This window comes from Pan paniscus, chromosome 2 (genome assembly GCF_029289425.2).
Source record: "Pan paniscus chromosome 2, NHGRI_mPanPan1-v2.0_pri, whole genome shotgun sequence".
NCBI lineage: Eukaryota > Metazoa > Chordata > Mammalia > Primates > Hominidae > Pan > Pan paniscus.
The window spans coordinates 121,057,666-121,080,826 of record NC_085926.1 but is presented as its reverse complement, the minus strand read 5'-3'; the positions used below and the strand labels follow the sequence as shown (position 1 = coordinate 121,080,826).

Here is a 23,161-nt window from a genome sequence, read left to right as displayed (position 1 = left end):
CCCACTGTGAGGACCAGAGGGAGGTCAGGCACGAAGCCTCGCTACAAAGGGGAAGCCAAGTGCTAGCAAGAGAGGCTGCTCCTGGCCTTGGGTCCAGGCAGCACCACAGACACACCCCTCTCAGAGCCCTCTGCTCACACTCGGCCTGTCCTGCCCAGGAGGCCCGGCCCAGCTCCTGGGGGACAGGGCTGTGGGGCAAACCTGGCTGTAAATCTCAGTGCGGCCTGTGGCAGAATAGAGATCACCCATATGAAGGGCCTAGCACCGTGGCTGCCCTGGGCTCATTTATTTAGTGACAACTTAGGCATCAGTTGGAGAGGCCACTGAAGTATCTGTGGAGGGTTTCTAATGGGCTCTTGCTGGGAGAGAGAGGGAAGAAAGACAATGGAGAGATGGGGGCAGATGAGGTGGGAAGTGAGTGGCAGGAGTGCTGGGAAGAGGGTAAAGGAGCAGGGCCCATGGTGTCTCCAGGTCAGTCATCACTTACGGTGATGGGTAACACAGAATGGGGAGGGGTGCCGTGTGCCTTTCCTGCTGAGAGCCCAGCAGGGCGGCCTCACAAGCATCCCATCAGTTCCAGGCAGAGAAGCAAGTGCCTTGCCTCTGGAACCCACAGGTGCCAGAGAGCACCCCCCTGGGGTGGCACAGGTCAGAGGAAAGCCGAAGACCCTTTCCCTTCCTGGCCTTTCTAAGCGGGACCGGGAAAGAAACTAACATTGACTGGGTACTTACTACAGGCATAGAAGCAACAAAGCAGACCAGCCTGGGCAACAAAGTGAGACCCCGTCTTTACAAAAAATTTAAAAATTAGCCAGGTGTGGCGGTGTGCACCTGTAGTCCCAACTACACAGGAGGCTGAGGTGGGAGGATCACTTGGGACCAGGAGGTCGAGGCTGCAGTGAGCTGTGTTTGTGCCACTGCACTCCAGCCTGAGTGACAGAGCGAAACCCTATGTCAAAAAAAGAAAGAAAAGAAAAGGAAAAGAAAAGAAAACAAACAACACTGCAAAGAAAGACCAGGTTTTCTCTGGGAATCAGTATCAGGAAGCATTTTAATTTTCTTCTCTATACTTTCCTATATTATCCCTTGATAAAATGTACATGTATTACTTTTATAATTAGCATAGAGTCATAAAAAATAAATCAGCTTTTTAGTTTGAGCCCCACTATTTTGGTTTGTTGGGGTACTTCAAAATGTCAATGCATGGTCTGACATTTCAGCTGGTCAGCCTTTTCCCAAGGCTAACCCTGCCAAATGTGAAAGTATGCCTTTTTATAGCATTAACAAAGTTGCTGATTAAAAACAAGTACATACCCTCTAGACAGACTCAGGCCGGATTCACAGTCACAATGTATCCTGGGGATGCTTCCCCTCAGGGTAGCTCCATCCTGTCTGATTCTCCCCATCACAGTGAGGAAAACAGCAACTCATTTTGTCAAATGTCTTGATAAAAGAAAGACACGCTAATTCATCAAGCTCAGCAATCCTATCCCAAGAAACAAACCAAGCGGCGCATTCAGCGATCTGGAGTAGAAGCTGTGGTCTGCTATGTTGATGGATCCCAATTTGTTTCTGTGAGTCTCTAAAATGGTCTGTCTCCAAATCACTCCGTATTTGGCCTGGGACTGACACCTGGAACACTGTGATTTCCAGAATTCACCCTTTCTGCACTTAGGAAACCCAGGATGACACTGCTGGTCTCTGGCCTCTTGACATTTGTCCTTTACTCCAGGTCCCTCAAACACTGCAAAAGTGGTTTCTTGATCACTGGGGAATTCTCAGAAGCACTCTGGCATGAGATACGAAGCCAGGCAGCTATGAGCTCTCTGCTCTCAGTTCACCTGTCCTGAGCTCCAAACTCCCTAAAGCATGTACATTCCATCCCTTCCTAGGCTAAAGACCATGCTCTTAATGAAGAAGTGTGTAGAAAGGGAATTAATCCAGAGCTATTACCATCCGACGGGAACATTGACGGGCAGTATATCAGGAAGCTAATCACATGCTTTTGCCCTGATCCCTCTCACTCTGCCAGCCCAGCAGAAATAAACCCACATGCGCAGAACCATGAATGCCCAGGGGACTGGTGACCTCTCCCAACCCTAACTGGAAGGACAGACACATGGGGATGAAGACCCTGGAGGTTCCCAAGGAGGAACTGGAAACAGCCAGCCAGTATCTGCTGTCACGGCTGGGACAGGGGTGCAAGGAGGGTGATTTCGGCTCTAGATTCAACATCAATTCCTGCAAGACTCGCTTCCAGCAGCAGCTCTGAGGCTGGCCAGGGAGTGTATTTTATAGCTAGGAAGAGCACTGCAGTGCTACCTAGCTGGCCTCATGGCGGGCACTTTTTTGAGTACCTTTACCCTCGGGGATGCCCTCACCAAGGCCCTAGCAGACCTGAGGCAGATGCCCTTCATTGCGCTTCATCAGGAGAGGCCCACAAGACTAGAGGGTTTTTGAAACTTAGTTTTGGGGGCTTGTTTTGGTCTCTTTTCTAGGAACTCAGAAGAGCTATAGGAAACCTTTCCTTTAGAGTCTCCTAAGAATTTAGCACTTGTAAGAAATAACGAGTTAGGAAAATCCACGGTAAGAGTATGTTTACGAGCAATTCCCAGGCTAGCCAAACTCATGGATACTGTGGGGGAAGGGGAGGCGAGGAGACTGGGGCTCAGGCTCTGACCCTGTTCTTCCTGGAACCTAAGGCTCTTGAGGCCTGAAGCAGCTCAGGACTCACGGAGCCGTGGGTGGTCTATGTCATTTCTCTGTGTGACGGTCTCATCTGTAAAATGGGGCTAATTGTACTCACTTTGTGGCACGCTGGGTAAAACAAAAGATGACCCTTCAGGAAGACAATGTGTTACCACTGTAGGGTGACACACAACTGTTGGCATGAGGACCCTATGATTAAGAGGAGTAATAACATTTCCTCCTGATAGAATATGCCTCTATGGACTAACCATCCTCATGCACTGTGACCTCACGATTTCAGCCCTGCTCCATGAGGCACTGACCTCTTGCTTTTCCTCCACAATCTCTTACTCACAACACTCTGTGCCCACACCTGCCATCCCCTGGCTCTCACGCGGTCTTGTCTGCCTTCCCAGGGGCAGCCTTGTCCCTCTTGGAAACCACCTATGGTCAATTTTCCACTCTCCATGGGAGTAGGAAGACACTGCTCCAGAAAACTCCTGAGCCACAGGCCTTCCAGCCCTTATCGCAAGCACGTTTGATAGCATTTACAGGATTTTACTTCCTTGATTCACTGTGGTCATTTCAGGATGAGACTGCAATGAGGTGAAGCAGACAGAAGGCATTCTAGATGCTGGATGATCTGCAGCTCCAGCCTGGCCTCCCCATGCTCTCTCAGCTCCTGGGCAAGCACAGGCTCTCCTGGGGCCTCAGCCCGCGACCTCTTGTAAGATAAGAGGTGACTACTGCCCTAGATAATATCTTTTTTTTTTAATTAAAAAATTGTTTTTAGAGACAGGGTCTTTTTTTTGAGATGGAGCCTCGCTCTGCTGCCCAGGAGGGAGAGCAGTGGCACAATCTTGGCTTACTATAACCTCTACCTCCCAGGTTCAAGCGATTCTCCTGCCTCAGCCTCCCAAGTAACTGGGATTATAGGTGCACGCCACCAAGCCCGGCTAATGAGACAGGGTCTTGTTTGGTTACTCAGGCTGGAGTGCAGTGGCACAATCACAGTTCACTGCAGCCTCAACCTCCCAGGCTCAAGCAATCCTCCCACCTCAGCCTCCTGAGTAGCTGGGACTACAAGTGTGCACCATATGCCCAGCTAATTTTTAATTGTTTATAGAGATGGGGGTCTTGCTATGTGGCCCAGGCTGGTCTTGAACTCCTGGCCTTAAACAATCCTTCTGCCTTGACCTCCCAAAGTGCTGGGATTATAGGCATGAGCCCCCATATGAGGTATCAGCCCTAATTTTATTTCCAGGCCCAGTCTGTTCTAGGTAACATCTCAGGGTGCTTCCAGCTTAATTTCTCCAATTCATGCTGACTGGGAGGAAGATGCTCAGAGCTAGGGGTGGTGGAGACTCACTGAGCTCTAGCTAAGGGACAAGTAAAGCCTGATCAGGACTTCTGTGTTGTTTCCATGGCAATGGGGGGTAGGCCATGTGCACTATGAGGGTGGGGACCTCGCCTGTCACCACTGCATCCCCTGGCTTAGCACGGGTCCTGGCATCCAACAAATAAGTGCTTTCTGGGTTCACATTGCAAAGCGCCACACTCATCCTACTCTGAGAGAGGGGAGGGTGTGGAGGGGGAGGAGCAAAGTTCCACTCACATGGGGCGTGGAACATGACGAGGACAGAGGAGTGTTCCTTCACAAACTGGTCAAAGTCTTCATCGGTCAGGTGATAAACGGAGCCGCCCTCATCTGCCCAGGGAGTCTCAGGGACCTGGGGCTGTGGCGGCTGCGGACTGGAAGACCAAAAACAGGCAGAGCTCAGAGCAGGCCCTGGGGCCTTGGCAGCCCTTCTAATTCCAGCCCCCTGGACCCGAAGCTCCCCATGGGCTCGGGACGGCCCACTCCAGGGTCTCAGCCTTTAACAAACCAGAAACTGCCCTCATGGAGGTGTCGTGGGGTGAGTGGTGTGGCCCTGCCCACCTCCACCTTCCCCGCAAAGCCCCAGACAGGTACTTAGCTGATATCCTGTTATAAACAGTGGCTTCTGGCTACAGCTCTCTAGATAGCCTAAGAAATCTCACTTCCTCCTGGGAATCTAGGGGCTTGTTAGCTTTCTCAACCTATTTCAAACTTTCAGCAAACTGGAAAGAATAAATAGCAACAGTGAATGGTGACCTTTGCAAAAGCTCACTGTTGTGTTTAAAACTGCCCACTGGGCAGTGGAGGGGAGGAAGAGGGTACAGAGAGGAGGGGGTGAGGAGGAGAGAGAGAGGCCAGGTATCTGAGAAAGATCAGATCTAGGCCATGCAAGGGGAAGCTGCCACATGGGGGTGCAGGGGAAGGTTGCAGCGAGGGAAGTAAGGCTGGGGGTATCCTAACTACGACAGCGTGTATGCTACATCACTAATCCTTCCCAGAGGCCAACAACCAACTTATTTAGTTCTCCCAGAAGCCAAATCAACTCTACCACTCATCAGCTGCAAAACCTTAGGCAGCCGCCTGACCTCTCTGGAGCCTGTTTCCACAGCGTGACTGTGTGCCAGTCCTAGGTCATCATCTGCTAGGAGGAGGGAGGCTCGCAGGGGCCCTCCCTTGCCCCAAAGTTCAGGACAAGGTGGCTGGTGGTGACACAGTCTCCCTGCTGCTTTACTGTCACAACTACCTTTGCCAGAGCACCTTAATTGCAGCTTTGAAAAAACCCTCAAGGATGACAAATGTGAAAAGACAACCATTGTGTCGCACTTTTGAGAGCCTACAGGAGGAAATATTTTAAAGTTCCAGCAGCCAGGGCTGGAAAATCCAGAGGGAGTGAAGTGGCTGACACAATGGAACTCTGCCACCCCCTTCCCTCCACAGCTGGGTATGATGTCGCCTTCAGAAGCCCTCTCTGGCCCTTCTGACTGGGCCCCACTGGCCACCATGGCCTCCCAGGTCCCAAGAAATGGAAGGAGGCAGGGAGAGGGCAAATCAATCTCAGTCCATGCATATCCAATGTCAGATGGGACTGGTGACAAAATCAAGCTTCAGAATGAGTCACCAGCCAGACAATGGTCCTAGACATACATCATGCAATCTAGGTTCCTATACTTGGGCTCAAACTACTGACCCCTCAAAACACCACCAATTACACTTCAGAGCAATTTATCTTTACAATACACCTGCACACATACAAAATTATGTGCATCTGAAGGCATTCACTGCAGGTTATTTGTCATAGCGAAAATTGGAAGGACGGGTTAGGTAAACTGCTGTCCATCTACATGAGGGAGGGCTGAGCACTGCAAAGAATGATGTTCTCTATGCACTGATGTGGACAAACTGCTGGAGATGGATGGAACAGTCTAGAATTTGCTAACTTTTGCATTAAAAGGGGGGAGATAAAATATACTTATTCACATTTGCTAATATCTACATAAAGAAACACTCTAAGAACATAAAAGAAACTGGTCTAAGTTGTAAATTCTAGGGTATAGGAGGGAGGATAAGGAGGAAAGAAGTGAAAGCGAGACTTTTGAATGTATTCTTTTTAAGCACCTTAAAATTTTGCCAGCCAGGGCAACAGAGTGAGACTCCATCTCTACAAAAATATGAAATAAAAAAATTAGCCGGGCATGGTGGCCTGTGCCTGTAGTCCCAGCTACTCAGGTGGCTGAGGTGGGAGGATCGCTTGAGTCCAGGAGTTCAAAGCTGCAGTGAGCTATGATGGTACCCTCTGCACTCTGGCCTGGGTGACAGAGCAAGACCTTATCTAAAAAAATAAAAAAATAAAAAATAAAAAATAAATTGAATTATGTGAATGTAATTGACTCAAAAACTAAATTTTTGAAAAGTCAAGCAAGTGCACAAATACAGGATGGAGAAGGCTATATTTTGCAGGAGTACAGGCACTGGAAGGAAAGAACGGGAGGCACTTCTAGTTAAACACAGAGGCGAATACACTCTAAAACTGCTAAAATAACAGTTCAGGAGTTTCAAAACAAAAAACAAAAAACTTTCTGGTCAGAAAAAGCAGAGTAGGGGCCCAAGAACCACACGCACACAGAAGACAAGGCTCTGAAGGGCCCAGGGGCCCACTCCTTGAAGCAGAGCTACAGCCTGCGGCTGAAAACAGGGTTTAGCGGTCACTGGAGTGGTCAGATCCTCAGATCCTAGGGCTCTCCCCTCTCCCACCCAGGAGATGACTGGAAGTTTCTTTTTGGGAGAGGACTGGAGAACTGGGCACCGTGGTAAGAGGATGTACTGGGAAGAGAGGGACTGAGTGAGAGTCTGAACCCAAAACACTGAATGATGCTTTTCACTCCCCACCTACCCCAGGCCGTGAGCTCCTTAAAGACTGGGCTCTCCCTCACCCCTTTACTAACTCCTGCACCCAATACACAGCAGACACTCAGACACTCAATACACAGCAGACACAGCTCCTGCTCGTTGAACAGGAGCATTCCTTGAATGAGGGAAGGCTCAATCCCCTCATTCAGGGAAAAATGGCTTAAGGAACTGGAAGTGTTTAATTCGGAGAAAGGACATAAGAGAGCACAGTGGCTATCATCAAATATTCCAAACTGCATTAAGAAAAGAAATTAAGATTTATTTTCTAGGGCCCTGAAGAGGAGAACCAACACTAACAAGTGGAAGCTCCAGAGAAACTCCAGTTTGGTGTAAATAAGAATGTTCTGTCTTCAGCAGAGGAGAGGGAAAGAAGGCCAAACTGGGAGTCAGAAGACCTGACTTGAGTCCTGTTTCCTCCACTAGCCACAATCAAACAGCTTAAAACAGTGACAAGATAGTGCATTGTGGTCCTTTCTTTACCTAGCTCTCAGGCTCAGATAGGCCGAGAATGGATGTGAGATGCTTTGTAACTTTATAAAGTACTACCCAAATGCTCCTAGATATCATTTATCACCTAAATCATAAGAGTCATTCAAGCATGAATGGGGAACCTCAGAATGAGTCCAATGGGAGTGAGGAAATGCAAACATTGAAAGGAGAATTGCTGGGGCAGATTTGATGACTTGTATGTTCCCTTCTGATCTGCCTTCATGCGACTGATTTCATGAGCTCTGCAGTTTGGAGACAGCAATTGTTCCAGGCTCTCTAGGACTGGGAGGGTCACACAATCAGACCCTCATCTAAGGGAGATGCATGTGCCATAGATGAGAAGATGCAACTCTAAGCATTACGAGTCCAGAAAACTTGGTGTTTGCTAATTCAGTTCACTTCTGGTTGGCATAAAGCTACACAGGCCAAAATGACCCTGCCCAAAATGTATCACTGCTTATGTACCCCTCCACCTGTCTGCTAGCCCAACTCACCAGTGACAGCTTCAAGTGGCCAATGAGATACGTGGCCATTAGGAACACAAAAGACACCAGTGCCACGATCAACACATCTACTCCAGAGCCCTCATACACTCAGACGCCAGGGGCTGACTCCCTGCCCTGCCTCACCTGGTGCCACCCTTCCCTGGTCCAACCACCAGAGTCACGCATTGAAGGGCAGGACCTAGGTCTTCTCTCCTAGGCATTTGAGAGACATTTGGAGAATTAGCTAGGCTGGCTTCACCCTCATCTTTGTATACTTGGCTGCACAGAAGCCCTGAGCAGCTAAGGGCCAATGGAGAAACCTAGAGAAGCAGGAAAGATGAGGTCACTACTGCCCACCAGGATGTGAGGGGAAACTGGAAAAGGCTTAATCCATGTGGGACCGGGAAAACCCACATGCAGAGCTGGATCTATGTAGGGGAAATAATAACAATATGCTATCTTTGGGTAATAGGGTGGGGGAGGACTTTTTGTTTAACCACACTTTTAGGTTTTTCTATAATAAGCCTATCTTAGTTGAGTATCTCTGAAATCAGAAAAGACTTTAAAAAATTAAGCCAGCTGGTAGCAGAATGACATTGCTAGCTCTTGCAGAGGATAAAGCCGTTAACAAGAGCTCCTTCTCTCCCACAGCGGGGGATGGGGGGAAGTAGGAAGTGGGGATGGGGTACCCAGGACCAGAGTCTGGAGGCAGCTGTGGGGTGCAGGCCAGCCAGAGCAATGCGGGTGGGGGAGCCGGGATGGGGTGTGCCGAGAGGAGAGGGGTGGGAGGATGGAGTAGGAGGCTCCAGCGGGGAGATAATAGCCTGTTTCAGAAACACCATTAGTGTGCTCCCTTTGTCTAGGGTTAGCAGGCAATTCTGAATACTTAAAAAAAAACACACAAACCTTATCCTTCCAAAAAAGATATGAGGGTGTTTTGAAATCAGAAAAGGTTAGAGAAGGGAAGGGAAGCAGACAGATTTTATGCTCTGGTGACAAATGAGATTGCTATTTGTTGAGACCTTCTCCCAAAGCAGAATGAGATGTGTCTGGATAGAGGAGAGGACATGCTTATTATCAAATGAAAAAGGAAAACAGGAAAGCAAAGGCCCAGGTTAAGACAATGAACACATGATAATGGGCAGCAGCCTTCCCAGGCGGGGGCTGGAAATGAGGTAGCCGATGGGGACAGAGATGTGAGAATGCTTCCAAGAAATAAAAGACATGATGCAAACATATGCTAGCACTTGTGCCTTATCTCCCGAGAGTAGGCAGAACAGAAGATGGAGATTCTCCACCTTTAGAAATCTAACACTTAGTTTCATGTGCATTTTTTTCCTGGTACAAAACCCACCCTTCTTTCCCATTTTGAAAATACACATTTTCAACCTCCACATCTTGGATAACTAATTCTTTAACCCTGGGGTTTGCACACTGTGTTCCTAAGGTAATGATGTCAATAAATGTCCACTGTGCTGGCAGCCGAGGGGAGGGGCTCCGAGCAGAACTTGAGGAGGCTAAGTTGGACTGTCGGGGCTGCAGGGAGCTGGGTTGGTGGCGGGGATCCATCAGGGCCCTGCTACTGCTTACCGGCAGCACCACCCCTTTACTGTGCCTCAGGGACCTCATTCATAAAATGAAGAGAACGGTAACATCTTCCTTACAGTGCTGTTGTGAGGATTAAATGAGAATCCATGTAAAGTGCTTAGAACAGTGTTAGCCACAAAGGAGAGCCCAAAAGATGTTGGCTGTTGTTACTCCAGCACATATGCACAAATACTCATGAAGCAGCCGTGGCTGGTAAGTGCCAAACTCGTGACACACAGAGCTCAGCCTGAGTAGGGTGCGTGCTCAGCGAGGGTGGCCTGGGGAGGCTTCCAGAAGGGGACATCGTGAGCCTGTCGTGGAAGTGCTGGTGAGAAGTGGGAATGGGGTGATCTGGCAGGACAAAGCAGCAGGCCTAGCACAGTGGAGGCTCTAGGTAAGGAGGCAGGAGCCAACAGGGTGGTGGGGTTTGGCATTACAAGGATCTAATCATGTTATAAAACAGGGATCACAGGTTGCAATGAAGCAATGCCTGAGGGGGTTGAACAGTAAAGCACTCAGCAAACCTAAGGCATTAGAATATTTCTTAGTACCTTCACAGCACCGAAGACAGTGCTGTGTTTGAAATAAGTGTTCAACTGACAATTCTATTTTCAGAGAGACCTGCAGTGGAACCTCTCTCAAACCTGGTAGCCTGGGTGAGAAATACCTCTATCCATCAGATAGAGGTGTTGAGGAGAAACTTGATGTGAAATGTGGGAAGAATTCAGAAAGGCCCTGACTATTCCAGAAGAGCTGACAGGCTTAGGCAGCCCCTCTCCAGTTCCAACCCGTGGAGAAGGGAGGTAGGGGAGACAGACTCCACACCCAACACCCAGGCAGGTCTGATCATCACAGGCCAAAGTCACACCAAATCCTCATGGCTCCTGCAACCTAAATTCCCACAATCCCCACAGTGACCTAGACTCAAGCCAGAGACAGCTGTGTAGGCAGTACCACAATTCCCTTCCTCATTCTTTCCCCCAGCCTCCAGCCAGAGACCTGCGACCCTCAGGCCCGGCAGATGCCCCGCCCTCTGGGTCCACGCCCACTGACACACACACACCCCACTTACTTCTTCAGCCACTCCACAATGTCCTCAGCTGTGGACCCATAGTTGTCATACTGGAACAAGAACCGTCCTTTCCTGTGAAACGTGGAGAAACAATGTGGGCTCAGTCACGGATGCAAATGCCACCCTGAGATTATGGTCAGTCACCAGGGAGGGAGGTGAGCTTTAGAAGGAAAGTGGGAGACGTACTCAAAATAGCAGATGGTGGGGAAGCCACGCACGCTGTACTCCTCCTTGATGTTTTCAAATTCAGAGGAGTAGACATTCATCCCGGCCAGCACCTGGGAGGAAGCGGAGAAGAGCCGTGTGGAGCCTGTGCCCCACAGACACCCTCTAGTCCACACGCCATCTGTCCAGCTGCTGTCCCACCAGAAAGACATATGGGACAAAGCCCCACAGACTGATGTGCATCAGGGCTGCTGAGAAACAAGGCCAGCGAAGCCAGCCGGGAATCATGACCTGGCGCTGGAGAAGTCAGGCATCTGGGCCGAGTGCTGCACTCTGCACGCCTGCTCCCTCTGCCTCCCTGCAGGAAGAACCACCCCAGAGCAAAACCAACGTTCTGAGGGTTGCAGAAGAAGCCGGGCCTTGCCATCAAGTTCACATTACTCTCAGAGAGGGGCCACTGCCAAGGATGTGTTATGCCTATTTCTCTGCTCATGTCAACTCGGGTTGTACTCTTTCCTAGGCTATGGAAATAAGTGGCTTTCATACACCAATTCAGCTCTGTACAACGTCCTTAGACACCTTCCTGGATACCTCACGGTTTGCCCACCTAGGCTTGAGTGTGACGTTTTCAAACCTCACAGCTTATATGTGGCCAGGGAGGCCGTGTGGTTCTCATAACACAACATGAGAAACGAGGCACCTGCCTAACTCTCCTCCTTCCAGGCTGTGCTGTGTCTCCCCAGTGTTTCCTCCTGTTGGTGACCATTACCCACAGCCTGGCTGGATCATCATCTCAGAATTCTGAACACATTATGGCTCCAGGGGTCCACATGTCCACTATCCCTGAATCAGAAAGTATTTTAGTAGCTGGGTAACCGACGATGTAGCTAAATACTAAGACTGACTCAAATAAGGAATCCCCTAAAACTCCCTCTGCAGTGGCATGATCATAGCTCACTGCACCCTCTAACTCCTGGGCTCAAGCAATCCTCCACCGTCAGCCTCCTGATTAGCTGGGACCACAGACATGTGCCAGTATGTCCGGCTAGTATATTTTTCTTTTTGGTAGAGATGAGGTCTTGCTGTGTTGCCCAGGCTGGCTTCCAACTCCTGGGCTCAAGCGATCCTCCCACTTCAACCTCCCAAAGCACTGGAATTACAGGCATGAGCCAGCATGCCCAGCCAGGACTTTGAATCTGTTCTTACCAGAGAACACAGCTAGAATGGCCAGACACACAAAGGTTGTTCCACAAAGCAGAGTGGCATAGAAGCGAGGGAAAAGTAAGTTAAAAAAGCCAGCAGTAGTTACAGAAGCAGAGAGAAGAAACCCAGGAAGCTGAACTTTACTGAATAATACATAAGGACACAGAGAGAGAGGAAAATAAATAACCGTTTCAGTGGACAATAAATTGATTGCAAAGACAGCTTCCACTTATGAGTCATGTGACCTTGGGCAAGTCACTCACTCTCACTGAGGTCCCTTGCTGGAAGATGTGACCATCAAAGGGCTCTTTAGAGAACTAAATGAGATGAGAGGTTTTAGCACAAAACTGGAGCTCAGTAACTGTCATCTTCCTACCAAGTCTTCCTGGTGATGGGAGCCACTGTGCCTCTGGCCTCTCCATTCCTAGGGGCACCTGGATATCTTTCCAATTGTCTTAAGTCCCTAGCACAAGGCCTCACATACAGCAAGGACACAATAAATGCTCACTAAATTCACTGTTTTTTTTTTCCTAGCCCATTTTAGGATGCAGCAAATAATAAAGGAAGAATAAATTTGAATTCGAATTTACCTGAAGCCCTGGAACGCTCTATAAAAGTCATTCTGCTCACTTCCCAGACTGCTCCAGCGGCCGGTTCCAGTAATATTTGTCTTCTTTAAAAGTCCTTTTATTTTCTGCCTAATTGATCTCCCCAGTGTCAGTGCACATTCACCACAGATTAATCTTACACGTCCTCCTCGCTCATTACATCACTTCCCTGCACAAAACCTTCCAATTCCATTGAATATAGGCTAAAATCCAGCTCCATATTCAATGCCCATATGTTACCTATTTCATTTTTGAATCTTTCTTTCTTACAAAACTCTTCATTGTACACCTGTTAGGGTCTAGATTTTTTATTCTCCCAGAAACAAGACAGTCTGAGATTTCTGCACAGGAAGGAAGTTGGACCGTCTGCCTTCTCAGACATCTTGCTGAGTGCAGCAGCAACATGCAGTAGCTGGAAGCATGGACTCAGGATGCCTGGGTTTGAGTCCCAACTCCCCATGGGGTCGTGCATTTCCTTGAACGAGTCACAGTTGTCTCTGTGTCTCACTTTCCTCATCTGCAGCCACCTCATGTGGTTGTTGAGAAGATTCAATGAGATAATACAAGAAAATCAATAACACAAAATGTATTAGCTATTTTTGTTACTAGGACTAGGAGGTGCTCTATTTCTGCCCACACTTCTGGAACACTCGCTGTTCTCTCCTGGCCCCCACTTGGTGCCTTCCAGTCCCCTTGCTGAGGCGGCCCATCCCCCGCCTCCTGGCGACCCTCCAGACTCACCCATCCCTTAAGGCAAATCAAACCTCACGTCTCTGGGCAGCCTTTTCAAACCACCTTTGCTTGGGGTGAGCTCTTAATTCTCCAAGTTTCTGTAGCACTTTTGTGCCATTTTGGGGGCATCTATTAGTTAATGAGGCAAAAATTTTTGAAAAACTACATACAAACACTTTCTGGAGTTAGAATTTGTGAAGTCAAATGAGGTGAAACACCTGGTCTCGGCCTGTGGAGAAGATAAGAACACAGCCTCCCTGCTCCCCACTGCCATCTGCATGCTTGGGGCCACTCAGCTGGCGTGACATGCTCTTCTGTGTGTTCAGCCCTGCTGCCAGGAACCATCACGGCAGCTTCTTAGCGTGGGCTGCATGTGAGCTTGCACTCAGAGGAGAGTAAGATTTCAACAGATGTCCCGGGATGGGGAACTGGAGGCAAGGCAAAGAAAGATGTGGCCCAAGAAATGGAGCACATTTCCATCTAACTGGAAGGCAGGATACACAGAAAGGAGAAGACATGAAAGAAAAGGCTGAGTGAGTTGGCCAGGATCACTTTGGGAAAGGCTTGAAATACCTAAGAAATCGGGACTGTATTCAGGAAGTGATGGAGAGCTCCCAAGGGTTTCTAAGTAAGAAAGCAACCCTCAAACCAGTTGCATCTCTCGAAGCAGAAAGGATGAGCTATGAGGGAATGCTGTGGTCGGGAGACAAGTCAGCAGCCTTTGGCCACCAGCTAGCATGGCCCACTGGAGCCTGGACAGGGCTGGTGGGCAGGGAGAGGATGAAGGGTGCATGAGGAAGATGCTTGATGATGCCTCAGTAAAGAGAGGTGGAGGTGGGGGGTGGGGAAAGAGCCTGGCCCCTGGGGAAAGGACTTAATGCAAAGTTCACAGTCTGCCAGATGGAAAGATACTGAATTTTCAGACATGCATTTGAGACACAAGGGAAAAAATCCAGACGGAGATGTGAAGCAAGCCATCTGACACGCGGCACTGGCACTTAGGGGAAAGACTTGGGCTCCATGGAGCTACGTTTTGTTGAAGCTATGGACAGAGATGCGGTCACTGGAAGGCAGACTGTAATAAGACAAAACCTTGCTCCAATGTGTTAACAGGAAAGCGGAACCTTGGGAGCACCCCCAACTAGCCGGTGGAAGGAACGTGGTGCAGGGCAGCTGTAGGGAGAGGGGATCAGTCATCTGTGTCTATGAGTGCTCTGTGGGGTACAGGGCTTCTTCTGCACAGCCCATTTGTTCCTCACCACAACCCAGTGAGGTGGGCAGGGTTGGCATTATCATCTCCATTTTATAGATGGAGAAATGGAGGCTCCAAGGCTAAGGAGCTTGGACCAAGATCTCCCAGCTGGTTAGCAAGAGCCAGCACTAGAGCCTGGTCTGTACAAATCTTCATCATGACGGTTCTATTTCATGGTGTTTATACCCAAACTGGCCCATCATGGCCGAGGTCCACCAAAGACTAGGCAAAGCTCAAAGGCTCAGTGCAGATGTCAATAACTGGCAAGGCTGGGAAGAGGCAGATGGAGACAGGGCTCATCCTGATGGCTGTTCTGAGATAGGGGGCAGCGTGGCTGCTAATGAGGATGTCAATTAGCAGGAGTAGATGGGACAGACGCGATGAGTCACCAGACGTCAATGACAGCACAAAAGAGGCAGCCGTAAGTTTGGAAATGGCAAAGGCTGTGCATCCCTGACCTGGCATGCCTTCCTTCCTAATGATATCATCAGGTTGAACACCTCCCAAAAAATCTGTAGAGGAGAAAGATTTTTGACCCTTGCCAGAGACAGAGCCAGCCAAAAAGGCTCAAAGATGACAGAGATGAAGAAGTGACAGAAGGCCCTAATCCAGCTGTGTTTCAGCAGCGAGGAGGGGTGAACTTTGATTTCTGGGGAATAGCAGCCCATTTATTAGTCCCACCTCTTTTCTGTGTGTGAAGACAAAAAGCAATTGACACCTGTGGTCACTCAACCCCTCCAGCCAGGTCTCCAGTTTCTGGGGAGCTGCCCCTGCAGAGTAAGCCCTAGCCTCTAGGGGCCTCCTGCGTGGGTGATGCCTGCAGCGGCCAGGGCCCTTCCCTCTTTATGTAGCTGGGAAAGGGCTAGAACTTTCCAGAAGATGCTTTTCTAGGAAATGAAAGGGAAAATAGAACAAAACAAACCCCAAGCAAGAAAATATACAAACAAAGAAATGAGTTTACACAACCCAGATGTCTTAGGCCAAGGCAGCCAACACCTGGTCACAGCTTGACTTGCCCAGCTTTGCAGACAACACCCCTGACTTTTCTGTAATGTTGAGGGAACTAGAATGGGTAACTTTTATATTTCTAGACCTGGGCCCAGGCAGAAGAAGCTGGAATTCATTTTTTTTTTTTAGAGACAGGATCTCACTCTGTTGCGCAGAGCATGGTGCAATCATAGCTCACTGCAGCCTTAAACTCCTGGGCTCAAGTGATCCTCCCACCTCAGCCTCCCAAGTAGCTAGCATTGACTACAGGTGTATGCCATTGCACCCAGCTAATTTTTAAAATTTTTTGTAGATATGGGGTTTCACTATGTTGCCCAGGCTGGTATCTAGCTCCTGGCCTCAAGTGATCCTCCCACTTTGGCCTCCCAAAGCACTGGGATTGCAGGCATGAACCACCATGCCCTGCTGGAAGCTTATATTCTGAACACGAGTGGTCTTTGCGGTTAACCTTATAACCTGTCCCACAAATGTCCTTCCCACTATGCTTCCGGCCTTAATAACAAATGCTCTGAATTCCTTTAAAAGAGAGGACCATCACTTTTAATATAGAGCTTAAAATAAAACATACCCCCAGGAGTGATGAGCAAAAAGCCTATTCATTCATCGGCATATACTGGATAGCTACTGTGAGCTTAGCCCTGTGCTATGTGCTAAAGAAATAGACATGAACACAACTCCTGTGCCCAAGAAACTCACATATCATAATTAGTATCAAGTGCTGAACAAAGTGATCTGGAACAAAAGCAAAGATGAACGTATCTGGCTGTGCGTGACAGGGACGAGCTCTGTGGCAGCATGGGAGGGGGCCTAGAAGAATACTGAGTTTGGCAGTGGATGCAGCATTGGCTGAGAATGGCCCACGAGATGCACTGAGACTGGCATCAAGTTCTCTTCTGCTTCAGTGGGTCTGGCTGGAATAACTTGTGATCTGATTTGGGGCTGAGCTGTTTACCTTCCACAGCACAGAATTCGGGAAGTTGAGCTGAGCAGATTTCTAAGTGTATGCGGGTGCAGGCAGAGAGAATACTGTGGGTAATTAAGTCTTTTCTCCAGGCTAAATAATCTCAAAATATGGTGTCTATTGAAGTCCCAATAATGTGAAGTGAAACTTCCCTGGGGTGATGTATGTGTGCCCCAAGGCCAAATGTCTCCAGGCAAGTTACTAAAAATTCATTAGTGAGAAGCAAGCAGGACCTCAGTGTCACCCCAGAATGAGGTCAAAAGAGAAAGCATTGGCTCTCTGCAGCCCCATCTTGCAGCTGGCGAGCAGGGCCGTCTCCATGCCCAGGTGCTGCCACTTAAACTTTTTAAGTTGACTTTGAGCTAATCACCACTTAATTTGATCCACAAAGATCATGATGCAGTTTCAGGACTTCAGGTCTCCCTTAATGGGGCTTTGGCCACACTATTGAGATGGCTCCTCTCGATAACCTTTCATGAAAGATGGATGGATTTTTCCACGCTCCCTAGAGGAGCTGGCAGCTGTTTTTATGTTGCCATCAAAACAAGACACTTCTGCTACTTGGGGTAAGTGCAAAAATGGATAAACAGATATCCAAAAGAATTAGAAGCAGGATCCCAAAGAGGTATTTGCACACCCATGTTCATTGCAGCATTATTAGCAACAGCCAAGAAAGCTAGAAGCAACTCATCAACAGATGAGTGTATGAAGAAAATGTGGTATGTACATAGAGTGGAATATAATTCAGCCCTAAAAAAAGAAGGAAATCCTATGACATGCTACATGGATGAACCTTGAGGATATAATGCTAAGCAAAATAAGCCAGTCACAGAAGGACAAATACTATAGATTCCACTCATAGGAGTAACTTAAAATAGTCAAAATCATAGAAATAGGCCTGGCTAGATGGCACACACCTGAAGTCCCAGCTATTCAGGAGGCTAAGACGGGAAGATGGGTTGAGCTCAGGAGCTCAAGTCCAACCTGGGCAACATAGTGAGACCCTGTCTCTAAAACAGACAGAATATATATATATATAAAATCATAGAAACAGAAAGTAGAAAGGCAGTTTATCAAGGTCAGGGGTGGGGTGGGAAGGCAGAATTCATATTTAGTGGGTACAGAATTTCAGTTTTGCAAAATGAAAAAGTTCTAGAGAAAGGTTGCACAACAGTGTAAATATACTTAATGCTACTGAACTGTACATTTAGAAATGGCTAAGATAGTCAATGTAATGTTATGTGTTTTTTACCACAGTGAAAAAATAATAGACACAAGGCAGAGAACAAAAAAGCCTGGCAGGGTGGGGGAACACAGAGGTACCAGGGAGCATTTGGTGACTGACCCTCGGCCCTTCTGTGTGAGGTCCATCCCCCCTCCCAGCTCTCTTCTCCCCCACAACACTCCAGGCTCCCCTCCTACCTCCCCGCCCCATCCCAGCTGCTCCTACTTCTCTGAAGGCCCGTTTCCTTAGTGGCTCCTCTTCCTCCTCCTGTAGAGGTGGGCATCCCTAGGACACATGTGTCTCCATTCTGCCTATCCTTCCCTACACTCCTTCTGGGAGAATGCCTGCATTCCCAGGTCTTTCGCTCCCCATCCAGCCCCACCTCCTCCTCCTCTGGTTCCCACCGTTCTTCCCACCCCACAGGAACCACAGAGCCTGGGAAGCCGGGACAGGCCTTCACCTCTGTGAGCCCCCTTTATGCTTCTGGTCCACCCCTAAGGTCATCACACCCTCTTCTTTGCCACTGGGCTCCACAGCAGCTGCCTCAGCTCACTTCAGAGCCCAGCCCTCAAAATTCTGGACTCACGATGTTCCGACCTTGGTCCCTGGCCCCCTGACAATGCCACATGTGCATCTTGCTGGTGTCCTATTTCATCACTGGCCTTTGGCAGGTGTCAAACTCTCCTGGTCCCAGCAACTTGGTGGAGTTCTCAACCTTCACAGAGTACAGGTCTCTGAGCTCCATACAAGGCTGCGATTCAGCAACGGCCCAGGCAGCAGGGTCAGTCATCCTCACCATTTCAAAACCTGCCCCCACCCCACCCCCGGCACCCTTCCTCCGCCAAGTCCAAGAGTGACCCAGCCCTGCCAGGCAATGGCGCCTCACTTACGGCGTGGCCCCGCAGCTGAGTCGCAGCCTTCTGGAAATGCGGCATCATCCTCTTGCACATGCTGCACCCTGGTCACAGGCAGGAGAGAGACCACATCCGGTTACAGGGATGGCTGAGCCCTTGCACCCTGCCCTGCCTCCCCATGGCCATCCTCTACCCAACAAGCACTTATCCAGCCTTGAGAAGCTCAGGACTATTCCAGACCCTGGGGACACAAAAGCAACAGGAGGTGGGCGTCTTGGCCCCCAAAGAGCTTATAGTATCAGTGGTGCAAAACAAGGCACTGCCCAGCAGCCACTCATAAATGTTGGACTGAAGAAACAAACATGACATGATGGGAGAAGAGCAGAGCCCAGAATACTTCAGCACTGATAATGAATTCAACAGAGATTCAGAAAACCAGAACAGGTGTCAAGAGAGCAACTGCTGCGCTCACAGCAAAAAGCCACCCCTCACTGCCCAGGCAGGGCCTGCAAATGAGCTGGAGTCAAACGCCATTATGAAGAAAAATGTGTGACCATGAATACAATCACTTTTGGGATGTCCATGCATCCTTTCTCTTTCATTAACAAGGATAATTAAGCAATGACCAGAGGCAGGCTGACGGTGAACAGTGCTGGCTCTGGCCTGTGGGAAGAGCGTCAGGCCAGGAATCGGGATGCCACGCGGACTCTGATCTTCACTCAACTTGCTAAAGGCCTTGGAGAAGTCACCTCCTCTCTCTGGGCTGTTTCTTCTAGCAGATGAGGGGGGCTGGACCACACAACCTAAGGCCCCTTCCAGCTCTGACAGCAAAGGATTCTGTCTGCGATGGCCTTAGCTCAGCCCTCTGGGGCTCTGTGGTCTACCATGGTCACACTCCTCTCCTAGTGGTGAAGACCCGCAGCCTTGACAGGGGGCCTTGAACTCCTGGACTCAAGCGACCAGGAAGGCCAGGTCCCAAACATCCACTAAAACTTTAGAGTGACCTTAAACTCCTTCCCTTAAACCAGAGCAGACCACGTTTCAGCACTGATCCCACAGGACATGAGCAGTTTCCTCAGACAGCAGGGATTCTGAAGTGCCAGGCTATTACCCTTTCAGACTGCCTCTCTGCTACAAAACAGGGCTTAAGATGCATCTGAAGAGCACAGAACCAAAGCTGCCTGGAACCATGTGTCAGGCTGATCTCAGCTTGGCACAGCGGGCACAGGGTCCATGTGGTGACAGGCAGCCCAGCTCCAATCCATGCTTAGCTGACGCCTAGACAGGCCGTGAAGCCAGAAGGCCAACATTCCTTCTGGGCCACCAGAACCTACCCAGCACCAAGCCTACCGGACAAGATGCAGACACAGGACATTTGGCCATGAGGCTCCAAAAATGCCCCACAGCCCCCTCCTGACATTCCTGTCTGACAGATGGACTCACACACACCCCAGTATGTGAACCCTGGGCTTAAGTTCTGCCATCAGTCCTGGCAGGAGAAAAGGAGCTGTTTCGAGGCCAGCCTGCAGCGCGAGCCCGCCGAATCTGCCCTCAGAAGATAAGAGGCACCTCTCCTCAGGACCTGCCACCTCAGTGCGAACACCATCAGTGGCATGACGGAAGGAATATGACACTTGTCAGGGGCATTGTTTCCACTGTGGGGATTCAGAAAGAGGAGAACAGAAGCAGGAACAACGCTCAGGAGGAAATGCACCGGGTGGAAAACAGGAGGCTGCAGATGGCGCAGAGGAAGGAGCTCAGCTCTGGGAAGAACGAGGCTGAGACCGAGGTCTGTATCTCCCCATAACTCCCACTGGCTGGGTGATCTTGGGCAAGTGGCCTGGGCTCTCCAAGCCTCGGCTTCCCTATCTGTGCAGTGGGGATAGGTGCCCTGCAGGTGTTAGATAGAGCCGGGGAACATTCAGTGCCTGCAGAGACATCTTAGTCCAACACCAGGATTTGGGGGGGGGGTGCTTCCCAGTCCATGGTGGGGGAAACACTTCCACTGAGGGAAGAGGATGTCGCTGCACTCCCCAGGAGGGAAAATAAGGGGGGACACCTGCAGCCTTTCACTCATTCTTCACTCAGTGACTTGAGTCTGACACCTACTGGGCCACATTCATCTATCAAGAACTTTATTTACTATCTGTCTCCACAGTGTGGCCTCTCTCTTCCTGTTTTGCCTGTTTGCAGCCTGCAGCAACAACACCCTGAAACAGAGGATAAGTCGGCCAGTTGTCCCTGTGGGCAGGGCCAGTGGTGCTGGGTGGAGAAGTTATTGGCTGGGGAGAGGTGATGCAGGAAGAGTAGGAAACCACAGGCCAAGCCAGTTTCCAATTTAACTTTACCAAAAATAGGGCTGGCCCTGTGATTCCTGAGTTTATCTTCCAGCTGATTCCACTGGGAGGCAGGGGGAGAGGTAAGACTAATTATCATTCTCAAACCTCAAAAGTCAGAGTAGTCAGCCTTTTTATTTTCTTATTAATTCAGTGAGCAAACATTTCCTGAATAAGCGGTAGATCCTGGGGAGCCAGGTTCCTTGTCACCACCAAAGGTTCTCACTGCCTTTGGGCCCATTCACCCAACATGTGACCAAAGAGTCACAGAGTCCTAACAGACGTCCCAGTTAGGGAACTGCTGTGTATCCCAGGAATCAGCTGAATTATGATGCCATGGAGACTTGATTAGACTAGTGTGCTAAAAGCACAAGTTTGTTTCATTTTGTAAAAAATCATACACACGTGCATAATCAAAAAAAGGGTCCCGAGGTTCCTTGGGACCTAGGAATGCAACCGATCTGACCCTCCACCAAAAGTTGAACTTAACCTCCGAGTTTTCTCCTCCCTCCCCTACCACCAATAAGCTTTGTGACTCTGTGAGGTACCTAACTTCCCCTGCCCCAGCTTTCTCTTCTGTAAAGATGATAACTGTGCTCACCTCTCTGTTGTGAAGGGTGGGATGGGCACACTGCCACACAGCCTGGGTGCATGGCGGGAGAGGGCACAGCACATGGGCGCAAACTGCCCGTGCACCACTTCTAAATGACTAATGGCATCACACTGAGACCTGCCTGGTTACACCCGGATGCCGTCTTGTGGCACGCGCTGCATATTGATATACACTCCATTTTACAGCTTCATTTAACCAATGTGTTGAGTCCCGAAGGGCTTTAAGATATACCAAAGGAGGCCCATCCTCTAGGGGCTGTGTGGACAGGATAATTCCTAAAGCAATTCACAGCTGGGTAGTTAGTAATATTCCTCCAAGAAGAAACAAAAAGGGGTGAAACCAACTAATGAACATTAATAAAGAGAAGGAGCGAGGGTTAAAGTAGCTACCATTCAGGGCAGAGCTGGATCTACAGCAAGTGAGACACCAGGGCCTCATCCCAAAGGTAAGCACAGCCCTGGGGCCAGCGAGGAGGCCTGGGGAGGAGGCTGGGGCTGGAGAACACCCAGCAATCAAAACAGGGCTTGGGGGGACGGGCACGGTGGTTCACGCCTGTAATTCCAGCACTTTGGGAAGCCGAGGCGGGCGGATCACCTGAGGTCAGGAGTTTGAGACCAGCCTGGGCAACATGGTGAAGCCCCATCTCTACTAAAAATATACAAAAATTAGCCAGGCATCATGGCGGGCACCTATAGTCCCAGCTACTCGGGAAGCTGAGGCAGGAGAATCATTTGAACCCAGGGGGCGGAGGTTGCAGTGAGCTGAGATGGCACCGCTGCACTCCAGCCTGGGCAACAGAGCAAGGCTCTGTCTCAAAACTAAAAAAAAAAAAAAAAAAAAAAAAAAAAAAAAAGAATAGGGCTGGGGAAAGGCTGCTGTCATGGCGAATAAGCTACTGGCTCAAGTCAGGCAGAACCACCAGAATGCCATAGAGGGGCATCCGGCTCGGGGGCGTCATCCCCAGGGCACAGATGGGAGGAGCCTTTGCTTAAAGAACTTCTCAGGAAGTGGGATTCGAGATGGGCTTTCATGAGCAAACAGAACTCTGGTTTGCTATGACAAACCAGAGCCTATGACACCCTCCTGAGCCACACACACACCTGGGCACACCTGCCTTGCATCATATACAACCCCTCTGTTGCTCAGCCTTCAGGGAAACACTGACACTGCTGGCTTCGTGAAGGGCCGATGCAGCTCACAGAGGTGCAGCACAAAGGGCCTTGGCAGGCTCAAATCCAGGGTTATTTTCAATCTGTGGGTTGGGACCCATTAGACTGTGGAGGTGCCCGGACAGTGAATATTTGAGGCTTTGCAGGCCACGCCGTCTCTGTTACAAGACTCAACTCTGTTGGTATAGCTCGCAAGCGCCCATGGACACCACATCAATGTATGGCCATGGCTGGGTTCTAATAAACCTTTACAAAAAGAGGCAGCTGGCCCGTGGGCCATAATTTGCTGACCCTTTGTCAGAGGGTTATGAAGCAGTACGTATAACCAATAATTTTTTAAATAAAACAGAACAGAAAATAGTGGGCATTACATCTGGTAAACAACAGATGGCAATAGTAAGGGCAAGAGTGGTTTTGCGAAACTTTTGT

General features: G+C 49.4%; 1 protein-coding gene across 1 annotated transcript in view; it reads right to left on the bottom strand.

Moving 5' to 3' along the window:
- PDIA5 (protein disulfide isomerase family A member 5) overlaps positions 1–23,161 on the bottom strand; it is a 95,011-nt gene that overhangs the window by 26,947 nt on the left and 44,903 nt on the right. The window contains exons 8-11 of the mRNA XM_003825208.5: positions 18,651–18,718; positions 10,793–10,884; positions 10,607–10,678; positions 4,304–4,440 (exon numbers count right to left, since the gene is read on the bottom strand). Of these exons, the coding sequence (XP_003825256.1) occupies positions 4,304–4,440; positions 10,607–10,678; positions 10,793–10,884; positions 18,651–18,718 (369 nt within the window). The remainder of the gene's footprint in view (positions 1–4,303; positions 4,441–10,606; positions 10,679–10,792; positions 10,885–18,650; positions 18,719–23,161) is intronic.